The sequence below is a fragment of the Hypanus sabinus genome, chromosome 2 (genome assembly GCF_030144855.1).
Source record: "Hypanus sabinus isolate sHypSab1 chromosome 2, sHypSab1.hap1, whole genome shotgun sequence".
Classification (NCBI taxonomy): domain Eukaryota; kingdom Metazoa; phylum Chordata; class Chondrichthyes; order Myliobatiformes; family Dasyatidae; genus Hypanus; species Hypanus sabinus.
In genome coordinates, this window is record NC_082707.1 from 206,728,684 (window position 1) to 206,753,871 (window position 25,188).

A 25,188-nucleotide genomic window follows, 5' to 3' on the forward strand; every position below is an offset into this window, starting at 1 on the left:
CCGAATGCTTGGCTGTTATATACTTACAGTTTCTGAAATGGCAACTAATCGATCAAGTGATTGAAAAGTATACAAAGGCCAAGCATTCAGAGGGCACAGCACACTGATGGTGTCTCCTCATATGTGACAAATCATTTGTAAGTAAATTGCCAAGATCGGTGAACAACTCAACCCCCACCTATCAACCAGCTGAGCTACACTTATTCCTAATTATTTCCACCAATTAACCTAGTAAATGGTGCATTTTTGGACCGTGGGAGGAAACCGGAGCACCCAAAGGGAATTTACATGGTTACGCAGAGAATGTACAAACTCCTTAGAGAAACAGCAGATTTGAATTCCAAACTGGAACGCCCTGAGCTGTAACGGAGTCGAGCTAATTCCTACGCGACCATGACACACTAGCATCTTCCCATGGTTATGGAGGTGCTTGAATCATAAAATGAAAAGGTCAGGACTCTCAAGGTTAAAATGTTTTTGATGTTAATTGTGAAGTTAAATCACATTTCAGTGCTTTTCTTTTTCTGTGTTAGTACAATTGCATGGAATCTGTTGGCAAGTTACTACAAGGAGTTACCGTTTGGCTTGGATGGGCTGATGACAGCAGATGAACCATGGAGTGGTCACTATGAAGTCCAGTCACCCATCTGGATTACAGGTGAAACACACTTCAATCATCATAGGATCTTTAAAAATCCACATTTCTCTCATTGAAGTGAGTTGTCATAGATCATCTTCAACCCAAGTGCATTTTCTACACAGGGGGCTGAAGACTATCTGTCCTGGGGTTGGAGGACTGTGTGGATGGGAGGGAGGAATATGGGGCATGTTTTGCTGTTATTGATTTGTTGTTTATTGTGTTCTGTGTTGCAGATATGCTAACAAATAATAATAATAATAATAATAATAATATTAATAATACGATTATGCACGTGCAGGTTTCTTAACTTTGTTGTAGTCAGGGGGTGGGCAGTTAGTGTGGATAAGTTTCCACCATCTATTAAATGCTCCTAGCAGTGTGCACCAGAATTAGGAAAATCATCCAGCTCCTGGCCTTCTCGTGTGCCTTAGCTACTCAGCCCGATGGAGCCATTTCTACTGACAGAAGAAGGGACAAGGGTGGGTTACTGGTGCCTTAAAACCAGTTGCTTCAGGCTGATGGAATTCATCAGCCTTGGCAGCTCATCTAGGAAAAGGAAGACTCTCATCTCAAACCTCCACTGCCTTGTGGCTACACCTACTCATGGGGAAAGCTTCAGGAGTAAACTCCGAGGAAAAATCCAAAGCTGGAGTCCCTAAGGCAGTTCTACGTTGAGTTCAACGCTGACTGGCAACTCCTGTAACACTGCTGGTACCAAACCATATCAGTCTCTGCCGTTCCTTTGGGTTCATCAGCTGTGGAGAGGGGGAGCTTGCTACGTGGACCACAGCTTGTTTGCCATGATTAACTGCCCTGGCTTGGGTATAACAGCTAGAATGCAACCTCCATGGTCAACCCGATTAACAGAGGGCTTCAGTACTCCTTAGGCACTCCAGTTATATGCAAGTACCTAAGGCGTTTTCACAGTACTGTATAAAATCAACTTCTACTGTTGTGGACGCCAATATTATTTAATTTTCCTGACATCCTCTCTGTTCATGCTCCAAACAATTCAAGCATCATGCTGAAAGTAGAATTTGTTTCAAACTGGAAGAAAAGGATCAGAATCAGGTTTAATATCACCAGCGTATGTCGTGAAATTTGTCATTTTGTGGTAGCAGTACTATGCAATACATAGTACTAAAACTGTGAATTAAAGACAAAATATATTCGTTAAATAAATAGTGTCAAAAAAAAAAGCAGTGAGGTAGTGTTCATGGGTTCAACGTCCATTCAGAAATCGGATGGCAGAGGGGAAGAAGCTGTTCCTGAATCATTGAGTGTGTGCCTTCAGGATTCTGTACCACCTCCCTGATGGGAGCAGTGAGAAGAAGCCATGGGTTGGGTGATGGAGGTCCTTAATGATGGATGCAGCCTTTTTGAGGCATCGCTCCTTGAAGCTGTCCTGGATACTACAGAGGCTCATGCCCATGATGGAGCTGACTTACAACTCCCTGCAGCTTTGTTCGATCCTGTGCAATACAACCACACCCCCCCATATCAGACGGTGATGCAGCCAGTTAGAATGCTCTCCATGGTACATGTTCCGTCGATTTACCCTATCTGGTCCACAGCCAATCCTTTGATTGAGTGCAAGGTTGTTGCTGTGACACCACTCTACCAGCTGATCTGTTTGACTCCTGCACACCCTCTTGTCACCATCTGAAAATCTGCCAGCAATAATTGTATCATTGGCAAATTTATAGATGGCATTTGAGCTGTGCCTGGCCACGTAGTCATTGGTATAGAGGGAAAAGAGCGGTGGGCAAAGCGCACATGCATACACAAAGTGCTGGAGGAGCTCAGCAGATCAGGCAGCATCCTTAGAAAAGAATAAGCAGTCAACGTTTTGGGCTGAGGCCCTTTATCAGGATAATATTATTATAAGCAATTGAATGAAAAACATAAACAATGATTTAAATACAGTAATTAATTAAAAAAATAGAGCCAGTACCATCATGAAGGATCTCACCCACCCGGCTCATGGACTGTTTGTCCCACTCCCATCAGGGAGGAGGCTACGTAGCATCCACACCAGGACCACCAGACTCAAAAACAGTTACTTTCCTTCCCAAGCAGTAAGACTGATCAACACCTCCACCCCCTAACCCACCCCTCCACAACCCCCACCATCACTACTTCATCATTTCCTGTCAGACACTCCTGTGCTGAGCGTCACTTTATGGACGTACAATCGATCTATGTGTATAAGCTATCATGAGTATATATTTATAGTCTCTTGTTTTCTTTTTGTGTTTTTTTTCTGTGCTGCATTGTAACCTGGAATAACAATTATTTTGTTCTCCTTTACTCTTGTGTACTGGAAATGATATTAGACAATCTTGAATGCTTAAAATCCATTTTAAAATGACTGGACGATAACTTGAAATTATTTGATTATGTGTGGTGGTTGAAATGATTTGTTCAGTTTTATTGCGGTACATTAGATGAAATGAGTTGGTACTGCTAGGTTTTTGTATGTAATAATATAAAAAGGTAATGTGCACTTTGAAAACAGTAATTTGTATCCTTCCTGAGTTACAACGTATACATGCTTGCTTAAACGCACTTTTATCTTTTTCCAGCACACACTACACAGTTCACTCAGCCAGGCTGGCATTACCTGAAGACTGTTGGTCACTTGGAAAAGGGTGGGAGTTATGTGGCCCTGACAGATGGGAAAGGAAATCTCACCATTATCATAGAGACCATGGTATCTAGCTTTCATTATTTCACATCTTATCTTGTTTCGGCTCTTCATGGTACATATCCTCTGAACTTGTCAGTCGTGTCGAAAAGTTTCGCCTGAAATGTCAGCTGTACTCTTTTCCATTGATGTTGTCCAGCCTACTGGGTTCCTCCAGCATTTTGTGTGTGTTGCTCAGATTTCCAGCATCTGCAGACTTTCCCTTGTTTGCTTAATAATCAGTCATTTGAAAATAGTAATAATATAGGGAGCAGCATAGATTCTGTTGTACTGGGCACCACAAATAGCTGAAGGAGCTGATTCTGTGATGTAACTACTGGAGGATCATCCTGAAACCGGAAGTGTAAATGCAGACTTATTCTGAAGCAATAATAGCCATGTTCAGCTGCGATAGTATTCTAATAGATGGTTTGGAAATTTAAGGGGTATTCCCTCTAACCGTGGCCCTTTGCTTCATTTCTAAGCCTTGAAAATTCCAGGATTAGCTTTAACCACACCATCTCGTAAGTTAATTAATCATCAGGTCTTTAGGACCTGGCTTCTCATACTGTTCTACATCTCTGCACAATAGACTACAGCCAAGCTTATGTGTGGTTGCTTGTTTGTAATGACAGCTATCAGCTAGCCATGAAGGATGGAGATGTTGATGCAAGTCTCAGGGTAAGGGTGGAGCTCTCTGTTCAGGTCTTAGTGAGAGGGTGGAGATCTCTGTTCAGGTCTCTGTGTAAGGATGGAGATCTCTGTTCAGGTCTCAGTGTCAGGACCGAGATCTCTGTTCAGGTCTCAGTGTCAGGACGGAGATCTCTGTTCAGGTCTCAGTGAGAGGATGGAGATCTCTGTTCAGGTCTCAGTGTCAGGACCGAGATCTCTGTTCAGGTCGCAGTGTCAGGATGGAGATTTCTGTTCAGGTCGCAGTGTCAGGATGGAGATTTCTGTTCCGGTCTCTGTGAGAGGGTGGAAATCTCTGTTCAGGTCTCAGTGTAAGGACGGAGATCTCTGTTCAGGTATCAGTGAGAGGAGGGAGATCTCTGTTCAGGTCTCAGTGAGAGGGTGGAGATCTCTGTTCAGGTCTCAGTGTCAGGACGGAGATCTCTGTTCAGGTCTCAGTGTCAGGACGGAGATCTCTGTTCAGGTCTCAGTGTCAGGATGGAGATTTCTGTTCAGGTCGCAGTGTCAGGATGGAGATTTCTGTTCAGGTCGCAGTGTCAGGATGGAGATTTCTGTTCAGGTCGCAGTGTCAGGATGGAGATTTCTGTTCAGGTCGCAGTGTCAGGATGGAGATTTCTGTTCAGGTCGCAGTGTCAGGACGGAGATTTCTGTTCCGGTCTCTGTGAGAGGGTGGAAATCTCTGTTCAGGTCTCAGTGAGAGGGCGGAGATCTCTGTTCAGGTCTCTGTGAGAGGGCGGAGATCTCTGTTCAGGTCTCTGTGAGAGGAGGGAGATCTCTGTTCAGGTCTCAGTGTGAGGACGGAGATCTCTGTTCAGGTCTCAGTGAGAGGATGGAGATTTTTGTTCAGGTCTCAGTGAGAGGACGGAGATCTCTGTTCAGGTCTCAGTGTCAGGACGGAGATCTCTGTTCAGGTCTCAGTGAGAGGGCGGAGATCTCTGTTCAGGTCTCAGTGAGAGGGCGGAGATCTCTGTTCAGGTCTCAGTGTCAGGACGGAGATTTCTGTTCAGGTCTCTGTGAGAGGGCGGAGATCTCTGTTCAGGTCTCAGTGAGAGGGTGGAAATCTCTGTTCAGGTCTCTGTGAGAGGGCGGAGATCTCTGTTCAGGTCTCTGTGACAGGACGGAGATCTCTGTTCAGGTCTCAGTGAGAGGGTGGAAATCTCTGTTCAGGTCTCGGTGTGAGGACGAAGATCTGTGTTCAGGTCTCTGTGACAGGGCAGAGATCTCTGTTCAGGTCTCAGTGTCAGGACGGAGATCTCTGTGACAGGACAGAGTTCTCTGTTCAGGTATCTCTCAGGACGGAGATCTCTGTTCAGGTCTCAGTGTCAGGATGGAGATCTCTGTTCAGGTCTCAGTGAGAGGGTGGAAATCTCTGTTCAGGTCTCGGTGTGAGGACGAAGATCTCTGTTCAGGTCTCTGTGACAGGGCAGAGATCTCTGTTCAGGTCTCAGTGTCAGGACGGAGATCTCTGTTCAGGTCTCAGTGAGAGGACGGAGATCTCTGTTCAGGTCTCAGTGAGAGGACGGAGATCTCTGTTCAGGTCTCAGTGAGAGGACGGAGATCTCTGTTCAGGTCTCAGTGAGAGGACGGAGATCTCTGTTCAGGTCTCAGTGAGAGGGTGGAAATCTCTGTTCAGGTCTCAGTGTCAGGGTGGAGATCTCTGTTCAGGTCTCTGTGACAGGACGGAGATCTCTGTTCAGGTCTCAGTCAGAGGACGGAGATCTCTGTTCAGGTCTCAGTCAGAGGACGGAGATCTCTGTTCAGGTCTCAGTCAGAGGACGGAGATCTCTGTTCAGGTCTCAGTCAGAGGACGGAGATCTCTGTTCAGGTCTCAGTGAGAGGACGGAGATCTCTGTTCAGGTCTCAGTGAGAGGACGGAGATCTCTGTTCAGGTCTCAGTGAGAGGACGGAGATCTCTGTTCAGGTCTCAGTGAGAGGGTGGAGATCTCTGTTCAGGTCTCAGTGTCAGGGTGGAGATCTCTGTTCAGGTCTCTGTGACAGGACGGAGATCTCTGTTCAGGTCTCAGTCAGAGGAAGGAGATCTCTGTTCAGGTCTCAGTCAGAGGACGGAGATCTCTGTTCAGGTCTCAGTCAGAGGACGGAGATCTCTGTTCAGGTCTCAGTCAGAGGACGGAGATCTCTGTTCAGGTCTCAGTCAGAGGACGGAGATCTCTGTTCAGGTCTCAGTCAGAGGACGGAGATCTCTGTTCAGGTCTCAGTCAGAGGACGGAGATCTCTGTTCAGGTCTCTGTGTCAGGGTGGAGATCTCTGTTCAGGTCTCAGTGAGAGGGTGGAGATCTCTGTTCAGGTCTCAGTGAGAGGGTGGAGATCTCTGTTCAGGTCTCTGGGTAAGGACTGAGATCTCTGTTCAGGTCTCTGGGTAAGGACGGAGATCTCTGTTCAGGTCTCTGGGTAAGGACTGAGATCTCTGTTCAGGTCTCTGGGTAAGGACGGAGATCTCTGTTCAGGTCTCTGGGTAAGGACGGAGATCTCTGTTCAGGTCTCAGTGTGAGGACGGAGATCTCTGTTCAGGTCTCTCGGTAAGGACTGAGATCTCTGTTCAGGTCTCAGTGAGAGGACGGAGATCTCTGTTCAGGTCTCTGGGTAAGGACTGAGATCTCTGTTCAGGTCTCAGTGAGAGGTCGGAGATCTCTTTTCAGGTCTCAGTGAGAGGACGGAGATCTCTGTTCAGGTCTCAGTGAGAGGGCGGAGATCTCTGTTCAGGTCTCAGTGAGAGGACGGAGATCTCTGTTCAGGTCTCCGTGTCAGGACGGAGATCTATGTTCAGGTCTCAATGTCAGGGTGGAGATCTCTGTTCCGGTCTCAGTGAGAGGACGGAGATCTATGTTCAGGTCTCAGTGAGAGGACGGAGATCTCTGTTCAGGTCTCAGTGAGAGGGCGGAGATCTCCGTTCAGGTCTCAGTTAGAGGACGGAGATCTCTGTTCAGGTCTCTGGGTAAGGACTGAGATCTCTGTTCAGGTCTCAGTGAGAGGACGGAGATCTCTGTTCAGATCTCTGGGTAAGGACTGAGATCTCTGTTCAGGTCTCAGTGAGAGGACAGAGATCTCTGTTCCGGTCTCAGTGAGAGAATGGAGCTCTCTGTTCAGGTCTCAGTTGAAGGACGGAGATCTCTGTTCAGGTCTCAGTTGAAGGACGGAGATCTCTGTTCAGGTCTCAGTTGAAGGACGGAGATCTCTGTTCAGGTCTCAGTTGAAGGACGGAGATCTCTGTTCAGGTCTCAGTTGAAGGACGGAGATCTCTGTTTCGGTCTCAGTGAGACGACGGAGATCTCTGTTCAGGTCTCAGTGAGAGGACGGAGATCTCCATTCAGGTCTCAGTGAGAGGACGGAGATCTCTGTTCAGGTCTCTGGGTAAGGACTGAGATCTCTGTTCAGGTCTCAGTGAGAGGACGGAGATCTCTGTTCCGGTCTCAGTGAGAGAATGGAGATCTCTGTTCAGGTCTCAGTTGAAGGACGGAGATCTCTGTTCAGGTCTCAGTTGAAGGACGGAGATCTCTGTTCAGGTCTCAGTTGAAGGACGGAGATCTCTGTTTCGGTCTCAGTGAGACGACGGAGCTCTCTGTTCCGGTCTCAGTGAGAGGACGGAGATCTCTGTTCAGGTCTCAGTTGAAGGACGGAGATCTCTGTTTCGGTCTCAGTGAGACGACGGAGATCTCTGTTCCGGTCTCAGTGAGACGACGGAGATCTCTGTTCAGCTCTCAGTTGAAGGACGGAGATCTCTGTTCAGGTCTCAGTTGAAGGACAGAGATCTCTGTTTCGGTCTCAGTGAGACGACGGAGATCTCTGTTCCGGTCTCAGTGAGAGGACGGAGATCTCTTTTCCGGTCTCAGTGAGAGGACGGAGATCTCTGTTCAGGTCTCAGTTGAAGGACGGAGTGCTCCATGGAGGTCTCCATGATGGAGTCCCTTGATTAATATAGCATGTTGTCAGACAGCACCTTCTTGAGTAGCAGGGCCGGTGTGTGAATGCTGTCATTTTACAGAAGTGTTTGTCGTCCCTTTGGAGAAAGCAGCAACAATCTCAGAAACTGGATGGCCCCTGTGACCATTGGAATAGTGGAGGGTGGGAGTCTGGGCTCAAACAGCAGAGCTGAGAACTTCCACTGCAGGTGGACACTGAGGGACTTTTGGCTACACTGCCATGGAAGCGAGAATTTTGGCATCTGATTTTTGCAAAGTAGTGAGGTTATCGGTGCTGTCACTGAACTCTGTCTCTGCGCTTGCATCATCTATCGGCCCTCGAGCAAGATGACGTGTTGCCACTTCAGCATGTTGTGTTCAGGTTGAATGACCTTTACCTCTCAGAGTCCAAGGAGAACACAAGATCCAAGGTATCTGTTTGTGCAGGTAACGACTAGATTAGTAATGCAAGTTATTTTTAAGAAACACAGTGCATTGAATTTATTTGCAAAGGAAAGAATTGAAAGGAAGAGGTTTTATTAAATGTAAAGAAGCTTGTTTAGAATACTGTAAGCATTTCAGCCCTGCAGATAATTTAAAGGACATAGAAGCATTGACTTAAAGCAGTGGTTTACATCTACCACAGAGTATTCAACTGACTGGTGCTTCTGAATGTTTACAATCTGCAACTTGCTGCCACCAAAGCAACTTGGGGCAATTTCATGTTGTTTCTTAAAGGAGATGTTAAATAAATGAGAGGTCAAAAGAGTGCAGTAGATAAGAGGTAAGATATAGATAAGGACTCTTACACACAGAACATACACAGAAACAGGGCCTTTGGCCCAAAATATTGTGCTGAACTGATTAAATTAGTAATCTAATAGCCAGCTAAACCAAACTCCTCTGCCTACACAGTGTCCATACCCCTCCATTTTCTTTGCTTTCATGTGCCGATGGAAATGACTCTTTGAAGTCCCTAATGAATCTGCCTCTATCTCCACCCCAACAGCAGATTCCAGGCACCCACCACTCCGTGTGGAAAGGAAAGAAACTCCTTTGAAATTATCCCCTGTTACCTTCAATGCATGCTCTCTGGTTTTAGACATTGCAACCCTGGGATAAAGCAACTGTCTCTCTATCTATCCATGCCTCTCATAATCTAATAAACCTCTATCTGATCTCCCCTCGGCCTCCGTCGCTCTAGAGAAAACAACCCAAGTTTGTCCAGCTTCTCATAGCACATGCCCTCTAATCCAGATGCCATTCTGGTAACCCTGCTCTGCACCTTTCTGTCTCTAGTTAGAGTAATCACAGTGACTGTTTTGCTCCCACGCTGTTAGAACTTTGCCATTTGAAAACCTCCACTTGGACTCCTTGATTCCAATGCAACTGAAGAATTACTGTGTATCTGCCATTAAATAGTGTTTCATCTTGTATATTTGAATACTGACTAATATTTTAAATCTGCTGCTCTTAAATTTAGACTCATGATCATTCGATATGTATACGGCCTCCACTGCCACCTTTCAAGGTCTTTCCACAAGATGTAACTTTTCACCTCCGAGGATCATTTGTAAGTATCACAATCCGTAGCATTGTTTGAATACAGTAGAGAATGTTAGAAAGCGGAGTCACAGGTAGATTGCGCCTTTAAGAGCTTCTGGCACGTTGGCCTTCTTAAGTCAATGTAGTTGGGATGTTATGTTGAAGTTGTAGAAGACATTGGGGAGGCCTAATTTAGAGTATTATGTGCAGTTTTGGCCTCCTCCCTACAGGAAAGATGTCAGTAAGGTTGAAAGAATACAGAGAAAATTTACAAAGATGTTGCCGGGTGTGAAAGACCAAGTTATAAGAAAAGTTTGATTAGAATTAGGACTTTAATCCTTGTGAACGTAGGGGAGATTAGATACAGGTATAGAATTTTTTATGTACTGAAATACAGCGTGGCGCTGCCTGGCAACCCCCAGTTTAATCCCAGCCTATTCGTGGGACAATTTACAGTGATCAATTCCCCTTTCAACCGGTATGTCTTTGGATCATGGAAGGAAACCGGAATGCCCAGAGGAAACCCACAGGGTCATTGGTCATACAGACTGCTTATAGACAGCAGTGGGATTGTGCTGACCAGTGTACCGTCGTGTCGCACCATTACGAGGGGTATAAATGAGTAAATGCAAGCAGGCTTCTTCCACTGAAGTTTGGTGAGATTACAACTGGAGATTGTTGTTTAAGGGTGAAAGGTGAACTGTTTAAGGGGAACATGAGGAACGTCACTCAGAGGGTGGCGAGAGTGTAAATTGAGCTGCCAGTGGAAGTGGTCAATTTGTGTTTGATTTCAGTGTTTAAGAGAAATTTGTATAGGTACATGGATGGGAGGGGTATGGAGGGCTATAGTCCAGGTGCAGGTCAATGGGACTGGCAAATTAATATTCTGACGCAGACTAGATGGACTAAGGGTCGATTTCTATGCTGTAGTGTTCTGTTATGCTAGGTTTGTGAATAGTTTTAGAATGTTTGTAATCCGGCCTATATTTCCAAGTTTAAACATGCCTCCAGTCCTTGAACTTCTGTGTGATGTATTTCAGTTAAGCAGTTTTAATGTTTGCTCTCTCTTTAGAAAAAGATTGACACTTTAAAAGTATGGCATACAAAACTTGACTTCTACAAGAACTCCTCCAAATTTTTCACTCAACATTCTGACATCAAGGTAATCCACAATTTTTTCTCTTGTCCAGTTAAGATTAAACTTCTAACTTCTGTTCTTTGAATATTTCACACTGGAAAGATTGCCCAAAATGCATTAAACTGCTGGTGGAGCTTGACCCCAGTTTAGTTTCTATGGTTCACTGTGCAATTCTGGACAGGTCGTTAGTTATAGAGAAACACCTCTAGCTTTCTGGTTGGTGTTTCTTTTAAGAGATACAGTGCCATAATACACCATTTCTGCCCGACCGAATGAGCCCACAGGGCCCAATTACACCCGTGTGACCAATTATCTTTCTTACTGGTTTGAGTTTGGTACGTGGGAGGAAACTGGAGCACCTAGAGGAAACCAATGGGGAGAATATATAAACTCCTTTTAGACAGCAGCAGGAATTGAACCCCTGTTGCAAGGTTAATAAGACGTTACATTAACGCTGCACTGCTGTGTTGCCCAGTACTTTTGCCATTGTTATTTTCTCCTCTTTATCTGAGTCTAGGTTACCGATCCCCAAATCTTTACTATTGCTATTTTTTAATGATTTCTGGAATTATGTGAAGAATATATTGCATTAGCTTTATAGATTTGCTTAAAATGAAAGATTTGTGTGATACACCTGCAGTTACAATATTGCACCATCAATCCATGAGTTAAAATTGCTCCATAGCACCTAGTCGAATGAAAGGTAGTAAACTATGATACTTTTATGTGCTGACACCAAAATAAATGGATGGAGGTTGTGATTTTAGATCAACATGCTACAGAGAGGTCCCAATACCCTCACAAAAACCAAAGATGTGCAATAAATTGTAAACACAAGAGATACTGCAGATGCTGGAAATCCAGAGCAACGCTCTCAAGGTGCTGGAGAAACTCAGCAGGCCAGGCAGCGTCTATGGAAATGAGTAAACAGCCAACATTTCAGGCTGAGGCCCTTCATCAGGACTGGAAAGGAGGGGGAAGACGGCAGAATAAGGTGGTGGTAAGAGGAGAAAGAGGACATGTTACTAAGTGACAGGTGAAGCCAGGTGGAACGGAGGTGGGGGGGGGGGGGATGAAGTGAGAAGCTTCGAGGTGAAATGTGGAAAAAGTAAAGGGCTGGAGAAGAAGAAATCAATAAGTGTTGTGTTATTAATGTTGCCCACACATCAAGAAAAAATGTAGAAGAATAATTATACACTCCTGTAGAAACTTGCAGCAAATTTTGTTTCAGAGATGGACCATCCAGTTGGGGCCCAGTCATGGTCTCATGATTGGTCTCAGTCTTTCTTTCTCAATCTTCCTTGCTGATTTTTTTTTTTTATTTCCAGTCAGAGTCTGCACATCAGTGTTGAATCTTCCTCCACTACAGCCGTTTATTTAGAACAACTCTTAAAGAAGAAAAACAAATCAAGAAAATAACCAGGATTCCCTTCATTTATTTGGGACATTTGACCAAAATGTACAGGTGGCAAGAAGCTGTTCCTAAAACATTGAGCGTGTGCCTTCAGGCTCCTGTACTTCCTGCTTGATGGTAGCAATGAGAAGAGGGCCTGTCCTGAGTGATGGGTCCCTGTGCTTTTGCTAATTATGATAAATCTGTGTTCTTTGACTCACCCATCAATGAAGATGAGGTTGCCTTATTTACTTTATCGAAGCTCTTAAGAATATTGCAAACCCCTATTTCAGCTAACGCAATATTGTGGAAATGTGCATTGAGGTGCATGGCCTGTTCTGCCACAATGACACCACTCTCAGATTGGATGAGAAAGACCTTGTATTCTATCTGGGGAGCCTCCAACCTGATGGCATGAAAATCGATTTCTCCAACTTACTGTAATTTTCCCCATCCCCGTTTGCTCTTCTTCTATTTCTCCCTCTGGCCCCCTCTAACCGGCCTATCACCTCCCCCTGGTGCCTCTTCTCCTCCCCTTTCTCCCATGGTCCACTCTCCTCTCCTATCAGATTCCTCTCTCTTCAGCCATTTGCCTTTTCCACCTATAACCTCCCTGGTTTTTACCTCATCCCCCTCCCCCACCCACCTGGCTTCACCTATCACCTTCCAGTTTGTCCTTCCTCTCCCCCACCTTTTATTCTGGCACCTTCCCCCTTCCTTTCCAGTTCTGAAGAAGGGTCTCAGCTCAAAAACGTTGACTTTTTATTCATTTCCATCGATGGAGTGTGGCCCACTGAGTTCCTCCAGCCTTTTGGCGTATTGCTCTAGATTCCCAGCATCTGCAGAATCTCTTGTGAGTCTCACTGATGTTTGTTTTTAACCAATGGAGATTCAATATTTTGGTCATGGCATTCCAACACATATTTACAATGATGCGGTTAACTGGATCAATAAATTTGGGATGACGCCAAGATGGTGAGGGGAGTGTGGAAGGCTATCATGGCTTACAGAGGGATCTACATCAGCTGGAAAATGGCACATGGAATGTAATGCAGACAAGTGCAAGGTTTTGCACTTCAGGTCCATCATTCATTAAAAATGATGTTGCAGGTAGGTAGGGTCATAAAGAAAGCTTTTGGCACATTGGCCTTTATAGATCAATGTATTGTACAGAAGATGGAATGTTACGTTGAAGTTGTATAAGATGTTGGTGAGGCCTAATTTGGAGTGTTGTGTGCAGATTTGTCACCTACCTACAGGAAAAATGTAAACAAAGTTGAAAGAGCACAGAGAAAATTTACAAGAATGTTGCTGGGTCAGGAGGACCTGAGTTATGAGGAATGATTAAATAGGTTAGGATTTTATTCCTTAGAACATTGAAGATTGAGTGGAGATTTGATAGAAGTATACAAAATTACAAGGGGTATGGATAGGTATAAACAAGGAGGCTTTTTCCACTGAGGTTGGATGAGAATTCAACTGGAGTTCATAGGTTAAGGGTGAAAGGTGAAATGTTTAAGGAGAACATGAGGGGAAACTTCTTCACTCAGAGGTTGGTGAAAGTGTGGAACCAGCTGCCAGTGCAAGTAATGCATGGGAACCTGATTTCAATATTTAAAGAAGTTTGGATAGGCACATGAATGGTAGGGGTAGGGAGGGCTATGGTCCTCCTGGTGCAGGTCGATGGGAGTAGGCAGTTTAAATGGTTAGATCGACTAGATGGGATGAAGGTACCTTGTTCCTGTGTTTGTACTTTCCTGTGACTCTGACTCTACATAGTTCCTCATATTTGCAATACCAGCAATTACTGGTAACAGAAGTATGAAATGTAGAAGTGGTAAGCAACAGTTTGACTTGCCAGTGTGCAATCCAAACAATTGTACATTATTACGTATCTGTGACTTGCTTCTAGTCAAGGTGCATGACAGAAATGTGATAGTCCTTAAGATTACCTTTATGTAAACGGCAGAGATATCGTAGTCTGTGCTAAAAGCAATCTGGCGGACATGGGATTCTGAAACAACAAATTTATTGGATTAGATCAAACGTCTTTAGAAATATTGCGTATCCATGTATTTAAAAGAAAGCTCCAGTTTTCACTAGTTTTCATTTTATTAGAATGTTTTACAGTTGGCTGATGGAAGTTGGGACAGGAAACAGTGTGACATACTGAGATAGGCTTTCTCATTCTGCCTTGTAAATTGAAAACAAATTGAAGATGTATTTGATTCCACTTGTACAGCTCGTGAATGGATCATTCTCCATGCCCTTGGAGGTGGATGAAATATGGACCATGACCACCATTAGCACAGGGAAACATGGCAGTTTTGCTGAGCCGCCTCCCTCTAGCTCATTTCCAAAGGACTACACGGATGATTTCAATATTAGTAAGTAACTCATTAAAAATAACTTGGGCCACTACATCGATCACGCCCAACAAGATGTACCAAGATGCACTCTGTGACCAGTTACAAACGGGTGGAACACAGTGTAGTCTCTGATGTTGTGGCCCGTCCACTTCAAGGTTCAACCCCCAATGGTTATTGTAGTTACTGTCACCTTCCTGTCAGCTTGACTGTGTTTGGCCATTCTCTGAGTTCTCTCATTAACAGGCGTTTTTGCTCACAGAACTGCCCCTCACTGGATGTTCTCTGTAAACTCTAGAAACTTTGTGGTGAAAGTTCCAGAAGATCGGCATTTTTGGAGATACTCCAATTACCCAGGAGGGCACAACAATCATTCCACAGTCAAAGTCACTTAGATCACGTTTCTTCCCTATTCTGGTATTCGGTCTGAACGACAACTGAACCTCATTAATGTGTATGCATGCTCTTGTCTGCCACCTGATTGGTTGATTAAATATTTGCATTAACGCAGCGTACATGTGTACCTAATAAAGTGGCCTCGGAAGTGGCTTTTCGAGGATGTAACCAGGAAGTTAGACAGGGGAGATCCAGTGGATGTAGTGTACCTCGATTTTCAGAAGGCATTTGATAAGTTCCCACTTAGGAGATTGATGGGTAAAATCAGAGCTCATGGCATCAGGGGGAAGACATTGACATGGATAGAAAACTGGTTGGCAGATAGAAAGCAAAGGGTAGCGGTGAACGGGTGTTTCTCAGAATGGCAGGTGGTGACTAGTGGGGTGCCACAGGGCTCGGTATTGGGACCACAGCTGTCTACGATTTACATCAACGATTTAGATGAAGGCATTGAGAATAACATCAGCAAGTTTGCTGATGATACTAAGCTGGGTGGCAGTGTGACATGTGATGAGGATGTTAGGAGAATTCAGGGTGACTTGGATAGGCTGGGTGAGTGGGCAGATACTTGGCAGATGACGTTTAATGTGAATAAGTGTGAGGTTATCCACTTTGGGAGTAAGAACAGGAAGGCAGATTATTATCTGAACGGTGTAAAGTTAGGTCAGGGAGAAATACAAAGAGATCTAGGAGTCCTTGTTCATCAGTCACTGAAGGTGAATGAGCAAGTGCAACAGGCAGTGAAGAAGGCTAATGAAATGTTGGCCTTTATTACAAAGGGAATTGAGTACAAGAGCAAAGAAATCATTTTGAATTTGTACAGGGCCCTGGTGAGACCACACCTGGAGTATTGTATACAGTTTTGGTTTCCAGGGTTAAGGAAGGACATCCTGGCTGTAGAGGAAGTGCAGCATAGATTCACTAGGTTAATTCCTGGGATGTTGGGACTGTCTTACGCAGAGAGGTTAGAGAGATTGGGCTTGTACACGCTGGAATTAAGGAGATTGAGAGGGGATCTGATTGCAACATATAAGATTATTAGGGGATTGGACAAGATAGAGGCAGGAAATGTGTTCTAGATGCTGGGAGAGTCTAGTACCAGAGGGCATGGTTTGAGAATAAGGGGTAGGTCATTTAGGACAAAGTTAAGGAAAAACTTCTCCCAGACAGTTGTGGGGGTCTGGAATGCATTGCCTCAGAAGGTAGTGGAGGCCAATTCTCTGGATTCTTTCAAGAAGGATCTAGATAGGTATCTTATGGATAGGGGAATCAAGGGATATGGGGACAAGGCAGGAACCGGGTATTGATAGTAGATGATCAGCCATGATCTCAAAATGGCGGTGCAGGCTCAAAGGGCCAAATGGTCTACTTCTGTACCTATTGTCTATTGTCAATCAGAACCAGGTTCAATCTCACTGGCGTATGTCGTGAAACATGTTGGTTTTGTGGCAGCAGTACGGTGCAATACTAATAAATTACAATAAGAAACATATTTTTTAAATTTAAATAAGCAGTGCACAAAGAAAACAAAAATGCATCTCATAAACAGGTATACCTAATAAAGGGACTACTGACTGTAAATATAGGTGGTCAAATTTTATATTTTGTATTCTGAATACTTTCGAATGAAGGATAATCTAGCTGATACAAAGGAAGCAGAAATTATAAAGGCTTATGTTTATCCATGTACTTTCCATGAAACTGTGAAACTTTCACAACTGACAATACTTCCCTCAACAAGTTAGGATATTGAAATTTACAGCGGTGTCTCCAGTGACAGGGATTTATGTACACAGTTTTAATACTTCAGCAGTAAATACCAGTGGTCTGAAACACTTATGAAGAAGCAGTGCGTGATTAATTGACACTCATTTTTTTATTTGCCAACAACTTCTACAAATTCAGTACTCAAACATATAATGGAGTTAAATATTCAGATTTTATATATACGATTCAATATTGAAATTTGAGAAGTAAGCTTTAGATCTGAATTGTGATAATAGATTTGCATAGAATATAATTGAGTTACAATTCTGAAGCACGAGTTCTTAACTAATTTTTCATTTGCAATATTTTACACCATACATCATAGGAGCAGAATTAGGCCATTCGGCCCATCAGGTCTGCTCTGCCATTCCATCGTGGCTGATTTTATAATCCCTCTCAACCCCATTCCCGCCTTCTCCCCATAACCTTAGATGCCCTGACTAATCAAGAACCCATCACCCTCTGCTTTAAATATACCCAATGATTTGGTCTCTACTGTTACCCATGGCAGTGAATTCCACAGATTCACCATCCTCTGGCTAAAGAAATTCTATCTCATCTCTGTTCCACATGCACATCCCTCTGGTCTGAGGCTATACCCTCTAGTCTCAGACTCCTTCACTATAGGAAACATCCTGTCCATAACTGCATAATCTGGGCCTTTAGTTTCAGTCAGGTACCTCCTTATTCTTCTAAACTCCAGCGAGTACAGCGTCAGAGCTATCAAACACTACTCATACGTTATCCCTTTCATTCCTGGGATCATCCTCTGGATGCTCTCCAGCGCCAGTTCTGTGTTTTCTTAGATAAAACTAAAACTGCTCACAATACTCCAAGTGTGGGCTGACCAATGCCTTATAAAGCTTCAGCATTGCATTTGCCTTCCTCACCAATTCAAATCCAATATTGGTTTTTCATGTGTAACTAGGTTAAGAGAGTTTAATTAACTATTGCAAGTAGAAACTCTAGATTCCACATAAGCTTATCAATGTGTGTGTGTGTGTGTGTGTGTGAGAGACAATCTACTACAGTGAGATTTGTTTTCTTGTGGCATTCACAGTAGATAACCAATAAACACAATAGAATCAAACTGCAGACAAAGATGAACTAACAACCAATTGTACCTATTTGTATTTAAGCATCTTCATGTTTATTTTAGAAGCACATACATGTCGCCATATACAACCCTGAGATTCATTTTCTTGGGACATACTCAATAACTGCAAGAAACAGAATAGAATCTTTGAAAGACCAGACCCAACAGGATTGACAACAGCCAGTGTGCAGAAAAAACTGTTCAAGTACAAAAAGGAAAGAAAGAAATAATAAATAAATGGGCAATAAATATTGAGAACATGAGATGAAGACTCCTTGAAAATGAGTCCAGTACAGTGGGAGCATTTCAGTGATGGGGAGAGTGAAGTTTAGTTCAAGAGTCTGCTGGTTGAGAGGTAAAGACTGTTCCTGCACCTGGTGGTGTGGGTCCTGAGCCTCCAGTACCACCTTCCTGATAACAGCAGGAATACTTAATCAGTAAGCTCATTGATTTAGATTCTGCAGACTTGGAACCTAACACTAAATTTTACCACCGTAGATGTTTCTCATCCAAACTGCTCCATCAAGAGTGAAAATATGGTATTCTGGATGAATTAGGAAGATTACTATTTAAAAAGGGCTGTCCTTAAAAAAAAAAGATGAGTTTTTTACTTTAGGTTGTAACAACAAATTTTCCAATTTCCAGGTGCAAGTTCTGAATTTCTAAAACCAAACAAGATGGATGTTGAGCTCCTCATTGAAATAGGTGTTGACGGATTGAAATAGTGGGGGAAAATATTCAAAAGTATTTGATTACTGAAAACGTTAAAATCTGGAGTTTATGCTCAGTCATGAATATGGAAAAATGTCATTCCATTTTTTTCTCATCTTGAAACATCTGAAATATTCTTTTAGGACCAGTGCTTGTTAATGGGATTTTGGATTGATAGGTGTTAATGTGGTTGGAGTTTCATAAACTAATTCAGTCTGTTTTTTCTGTGATTTAGAGACTCCACCATTCAGTGAGGCACCTAATTTTGCCGACCAGACTGGAGTGTTTGAATATTTTATAAACTACTATGATCCTGGTGAACATATGTATACTCTGCGACAGGTGGTAACACAGCGACCTATAACCTGGGCAAGTGATGCTGACCAAACAATTAGTGTTATTGGTGATTACATGTGGTAAGAATCTGGTTTATTAATTTAAAAAAATAGAAACTCAACCTGCTTTGGATGCACAATCTTTTGATTTGTGAATTCACTGGATGATGTTGCCTCTTGATCTTTTCATTGCATTTAGAACACAGTCAGTACAGCACAGGAAAAGGCCATTCAGCCCACAATGATGTGTTGAGCCAATTATATTAGTAATCAAATAACCAACTAACCTAATCTCTTCTGCCTACACAATGTCCATATCCTTGCATTTTCCTCACATTCGTCATCCTCTCTAAACAGCTCTTAAAGTCCCTAATGTATCTGCCTCTAGCACCACCCCAGGCAGTCCATTCCAGGCCCCCACCCCTCTCTATGGAAAAAAACTTGCCCCTCGTATCGCCTTTGAAATTACCCCCTCTCAAATGCATGTCCTCTGATATTAAACATTTCAACCCTGGGGAGAAAGATACTGTCTGTCTACTCTGTTTGTGCCTCTCATAATCTTATAAACCTCTATCAGGTCTCCCTTCAGCCTCCACTGTTCCAGAGAAAACAACCCAAGTTTGTCCAACTTCTCGTCACAGCACTGCATTCTAATCCAGGCAACATCCTGATAAACCTCTCTTCTTCCCTCTCCAAAGCCTAAACATCATTCCTATAGTGGGGGTGACAGATTGAATGCAAAACTCCAGAAGTGGCCTAACTAAGAGTTTTATAAAGCTACAACATGAGTTCCTTTCTCATGAACTCAACGCCTGGACTTTAATTTTGTGAAGTGAATTTCTATCACTTTACAAAATGCCTCAGCTGACTTATCCCAGTCAGTAAAACCTAAGACATTTTATCATTTTATGATCTGCCATTATGTTAGTTTGTTCATTATGTGCCATGCCATATGACGTGGACAATTATGATCTTTCCATAACCATGATTGTTCTTGGAAAATTTTTCTGAAGAAGTAGTTTGTCATTGCCTTCTTCTAGGCAGTGTCTTTATGAGACAGGTGACCCTAGTCATTATCAGTACTCTTCAGAGATTGTCTGCCTGGAGACAGTGGTCGCATGACTTGTGATATGCACCAGCTGCTCCAGTGACCATCCACCACCTGCTCCTATGGCTTCACACGTCACTGGCACCAGCCTACCCACCATCAAGGACGTATATACAGAAAGGTGCTGGAACAGGGCCAGTAACATCATGAAGGATCCCACCCCCCTGGCTCATAGACTGTTTGTCCCTCTCCCATTGGGGGGGGGGGGGGGGAGGGTAGGCTACAAAACATAAGGATCTGAAGTAATAATTACTTAGTTCCCCTTTACACTCTTGTGTTGGAAATTACATTAAACTATCATTTATTTTAGAGATACACCGTGTAACAGGTCATTCCAGCCCAATGAGTCACAGCACCCCAGCAACCCACCGATTGAACAATGACCAATTAACCTACTAATCGGTATGTCTTTGCACTGTGGGAGGAAACCGGACTATCTGGAAACCACTCACTCACAAGGAGACATACAAACGCCTTACAGACAGCGTTGAAATTGAACTCTGAAGTCCGAAGCCCCAGTCTGTAATAGCACTCTGCTAACTGCGGTGCTACTGTGACACCCCGTGGTTATGGATTTAAAAAAATAGATTCGAAGATATGCTCAAATATTCTCTTGAAAGAATGCAACATCCCAAATGTCTCTTGGAACTCGTGGCTAATAAGGTAGATGAACGAGCATTCAGGATGGTATGAATATAACAAGGACGTCGCCAGGACGTGAGGATCTGAGTTATTGAGGAAGATACAGTAGTTTAGGACTTTATTCCCTAGAGCATAGGAAATCAGGGGAGATTTGATAGAAGTATACAAAATTATGAGGGGTATAGATTGGGTAAAGGCAAGCAGGCTTTTTCTACTGAGGTTGGGTGGGACTACAGCTGGAGGTCATGTGTTAAGTTTGAAAGGTGAAAAGTTTAAAGGGAACATGAAGGAACTTCTTTACTCAGGGTGGTGAGAGTGTGGAATGAGCTGCTAGTGGAAGTGGTGGATGCAGAGTTGATTTCAACATTTAAAAGAAATTTAAATAGATACATGGATGGGAAGGGTATGGAGGGCTATGGTCCATGTGCAGTTAGATAGGACTTGGCAGATTAATAGTTCAGCACAAATGAGATGGGCTGAAGGGCCTGTTTCTGTGCTGTAGTGTTGTACGACTCTAAAGAACCCAATGAGACAACACATTTTGAGGTGATCTCTGCTTATTGTCAGACTTTGAGACTTTTTTTTCCTCAGGCAAGATCTCAATATAACTTGCGATGTACTCATTGAGATGGCCAATACTGGAGGTGTATTCATTGCTGGAAGGGTGAATAAAGGAGGGGAACTTATTCGAAATGCAGAAGGATTATTCTACTGGATCTTTGCAGATGGGACGTACAAAGTTACTAATGACTTGCGTAAGTGTTAGTTATTACAACTTCATTGCCTGTTTTGAAGAGAATAAAGTCGGCCCTCCTTATCCGCGGGTTTCACATGTGCAAATTCAACCAACCGTAGATCGGGGAACTCAGAAGTTCTCTCTCCAGCACTCATTGTTTGAGCATGTACAGACTTTCCTTTCTTGTTATTATTCCCTAAACAATACAGTATAACTATTTACATAGCATTTACATTGTATTAGGTATTATAAGTAATCTAGGGATGATTTAAAGTACAGGCAGTCTTTAAGTGGGATTTGTAAAAAGTCGGAACAAGTACATCCGATATTATTTAGTGTCAGTCAAACGTTTGTCTTAGTATATAGTATATATTTTACCTTTCTATGCATATAAAACACTTAAGAAACATAATGTATTTCAATAGTTAAACCACTGCGTTGCTTAGTAATCATTGTAGCTTTCATTGGGGCAGGGCCTTCACATGCTCCATTATTCTCACTTTATCCTTTAAAATTGTTCCAGTCGTTGACTGACTGTAACCTAATGCTGTTCCAATGACCATGGTGTTTCACCTCTTTCTGATCGCTTTATTATTTCCACTTTATTTTCTATCGTGATCGCTTTCCGGAACAGAAACACTGCGGATTCAGCAGGAGCCGCGGGCGGTGGTTCTGAGCTCCCCCAGGTCCTGAAGTCCACCGCATTAGGGTTAACCTGAGACAGGTTAAATAAGGTTCGGAGCTCCCCTGGGTCCTACAGACCACTGCACTGAGACAGGTTAAATAAGGGACTTGAGCATCTGCGTTTTTTGGTATCCGTGGGGGGTCCCGGAACCAAACCCCCACAGATAAGGGCCGACTGTAGTCATTTTAGTGGTTATGTAAGTTAATTACTGCTTCTAAATCTAGGCCCCTTGCAATTAGCAAATGCTGTTTTTGTTTTACCAATCTTGGTACCTTTCAGTTGTCATGTATAATCTTCACTCAGGTTGGAGTTAGTATGTCACCCTCTCTGTCTGGCTAGTCAACCAGATGTTTGAGGCAAAAATACTCCCAAGGTGTTTGCGAAATGCCTTAAGGTTTTAAAGCGGATTGTTTTCTGAAATGGAAAATTTCTTGTGATTTCCAAGATGTAGTTTTTCAGAAGTCAGATAGGATACTCTCAATGGTGCTCCTGTAGAAAGTTGTTAAAATTGGGCCAGGTGTGCCTTCTTGACTAATGAGGTACTTTGGGACAAGATTATGTTTGAAGCACTGAAGTTATACCAAAAATAAATCTCAAAGAAAGATGGAGAAGTTTACTTTTGGTCACTATCTCTAAGCAGAAAATGATTTTGACTCAGTTGTTGTCAGCTCTAAGTATTCAGTCAGTATGGAGGCTGATGCTTCTAGTACAGACTTCCTGTCCTATCAAGCAATTGATTTAAAATGTGGAGGACAATACTGTGCTATACAGGCCATTCAGTCCATGATGTTGTGCCAGCACCTTAACCTCCTCTAAGTTCATTCTAACCCTTTCCTCCCACATAGGCCTCCATTTTGTTTTCATTGCTCTGTCAGTCTAAACATCTCTGAAATGTTCCTAATGTATCTTCCTCCACCACTCGCTAGACTTGGAGAGATTAAAAGCTGGCTTTCATGTACTTAAAGGAACACTTTCCAATTATATTAATGACCAATTCCATTTGCTGGCCTAATATTTTGGTTATTCAAGGACTTAAACTTTTCTATTCAAACAGTTAACCTGCATAATTATTTTAAAATTAATGCAACCTGATCCCGGAGGAAAAAGCATGTTTCTAAATCTGTAACTTTGTCCTACTGGTTAATTTTAATGACAATAAAGATATAAAATGCTAGAAATATTCAACACATCAGGCTGTATCTGTGGGAAGAGAAACAGTCAGAGAGTCATTGAAAACTACAGCACAAAAACAGGCCTTCAGTCCATCCTGTCTGTGCCAAACCATTTAATCCACCCAGTCCCATTGACCTGCACCTGAACCACATCCCTTCGTACTTCTTCACTTCAAAGACTGTTGGTGAAGTTTTCATTTTGGCCAATACAGAGGGATGATAGAAACATAGAACTTAGAAAACTGACAGCACAATACAGGCCCTTCGGCCCACAAAGCTGTGCCAAACATGTCCTTACCTTAGAAATTACCTAGGCTTACACATAGCCCTCTATTTTTCTGAGCTCCATGTACCTGTCCAGGAGTCTCTTAAAAGACCCTATCGTATCAGCTCCACCATCGACACCAGCAGCCCATTCTACGCACTCACCACTCTGTGTTCTAAAAAAAACAAAACAAAGCTTACCCCGATATCTCCTCTGTACCTACTTCCAAGCACCTTAAAACTGTCCGTGCTAGTCATTTCAGCCCTGGGAAAAAGCCTCTGACTATCCACACGATCAATGCCTCTCGTCATCTTGTACACCTCTATTAGGTCACCTCTCATCCTCCACCTCTCCAAGGAGAAAAGGCCGAGTTCACTCAACCTGTTCTCATACGGCATGCTCCCCAATCCAGGCAACACCCTTGTAAATCTCCTCTGCACCCTTTCTATGGTTTCCACATCCTTCCTGTAGTGAGGTGACCAGAACTGAGCACAGTACTCCAAGTGGGGTCTGACCAGGGTCCCATATAGCTGCAACATTACCTCTCGGCTCCTAAATTCAATTCCATGATTGATGAAGGCCAATATACCGTACGCCTTCCTAACCACAGAATCAACCTCCACAACAGCATTGAGCGTCCTATGGACTCAAACCCCAAGATCCCTCTGATCCTCCACACTGCCAAGAGTCTTACCATTAATACTATATTCTGCCATCATTTTTGACCTACCAAAATGAACCACCTCACACTTAACACATACAAAATGCTAGTGGAACACAGCAGGCCCAGCAGCATCCATAAGGAGAAGCACTGTTGACATTTCGGCCCAAAACGTTGACAGTGCTTCTCCTTATAGATGCTGCCTGGCCTGCTGTGTTCTACCAGCGTTTTGTGTGTGTTGCTTGAATTTTCAGAATCTGCAGATTCCCTCGTGTTTGCACCTCACATTTAGCTGGGTTGAACTACCATCTGCCACTTCTCAGCCTATCGTCCTTCTGTAACCTCTGACAACCCTCCAACCTTTGTGTCACAGCAAATTTGCTAACCCATCCCTCATCCAGGTCATTTATAAAAATCACAAAGAGGTTCCAGAACAGATTCCTGAGGCACACCATTGGTCACCGACCTCCATGCAGAATATAATACGTCTACAACCACTCTTTGCCTTCTGTGGGCAAGTCATTTCTGGATCCACAAAGCAATGACCTTTTGGACCCCATGCCTCCATATTTTCTCAATAAGCCTTGCATGGGGTACCTTACCAAATGCTTTGCTGAAATCCATATACACTACATCTACTGCTCTACCTTCATCAATGTGTTTAGTCACATCCTCAAAAAATTCAATCAGGCTCGTAAGGCACGACCTGCCTTTGACAAAGCCATGCTGACTATTCCTAATCATATTCTGCCTCACCAAATGTTCATAAATCCTGCCTCTCAGGATCTTCTCCATCAACTTACCAACCACTGAAGTAACACTCACTGCTCTATAATTTCCTGGGCTATCTCTACTCCCTTTCTTGAATAAGGGAACAACATCTGTAACCTTCCAATCCTCCAGAACCTCTCCTGTCCCCATTGATAATTCAAAGATCATCACCAGAGGCTCAGCAATCTCCTCCCTCGCTTCCCACAGAAGCCTGGAGTCCATCTGTAGTGAATACTGAAGCAGCCATTCTCTTACGTCTTATCCTCTTGCTCTTTACATACTTGTAGAATGCCTTGGGGTTTCCTTAATCCTGCTCACCAAGGCCTTCTCATGTCCCCTTCTGGCTCTCCTAATTTCCTTCTTAAGCTCCTTACTGTTAGCCTTATAATCTTCTAGATCTCTGTTATTACCTAGTTTTTTTTTTTTTTTGAACCTTTCATAAGCTTTTCTTCTTGACTAGATTTACAA

At 43.3% G+C, this 25,188-nt stretch overlaps 1 protein-coding gene across 4 annotated transcripts in view; it reads left to right on the forward strand.

The window, feature by feature from the left end:
* LOC132389958 (galactocerebrosidase-like) overlaps positions 1-25,188 on the forward strand; it is a 70,996-nt gene that overhangs the window by 40,043 nt on the left and 5,765 nt on the right. For all 4 annotated transcript variants that reach the window (XM_059962540.1, XM_059962531.1, XM_059962547.1 and 1 more), the window contains 7 exons: positions 534-658; positions 3,226-3,353; positions 9,417-9,506; positions 10,551-10,640; positions 14,252-14,396; positions 18,581-18,761; positions 21,022-21,185. In XM_059962540.1, coding sequence (XP_059818523.1) covers positions 534-658; positions 3,226-3,353; positions 9,417-9,506; positions 10,551-10,640; positions 14,252-14,396; positions 18,581-18,761; positions 21,022-21,185 — 923 coding nt within the window. The remainder of the gene's footprint in view (positions 1-533; positions 659-3,225; positions 3,354-9,416; positions 9,507-10,550; positions 10,641-14,251; positions 14,397-18,580; positions 18,762-21,021; positions 21,186-25,188) is intronic.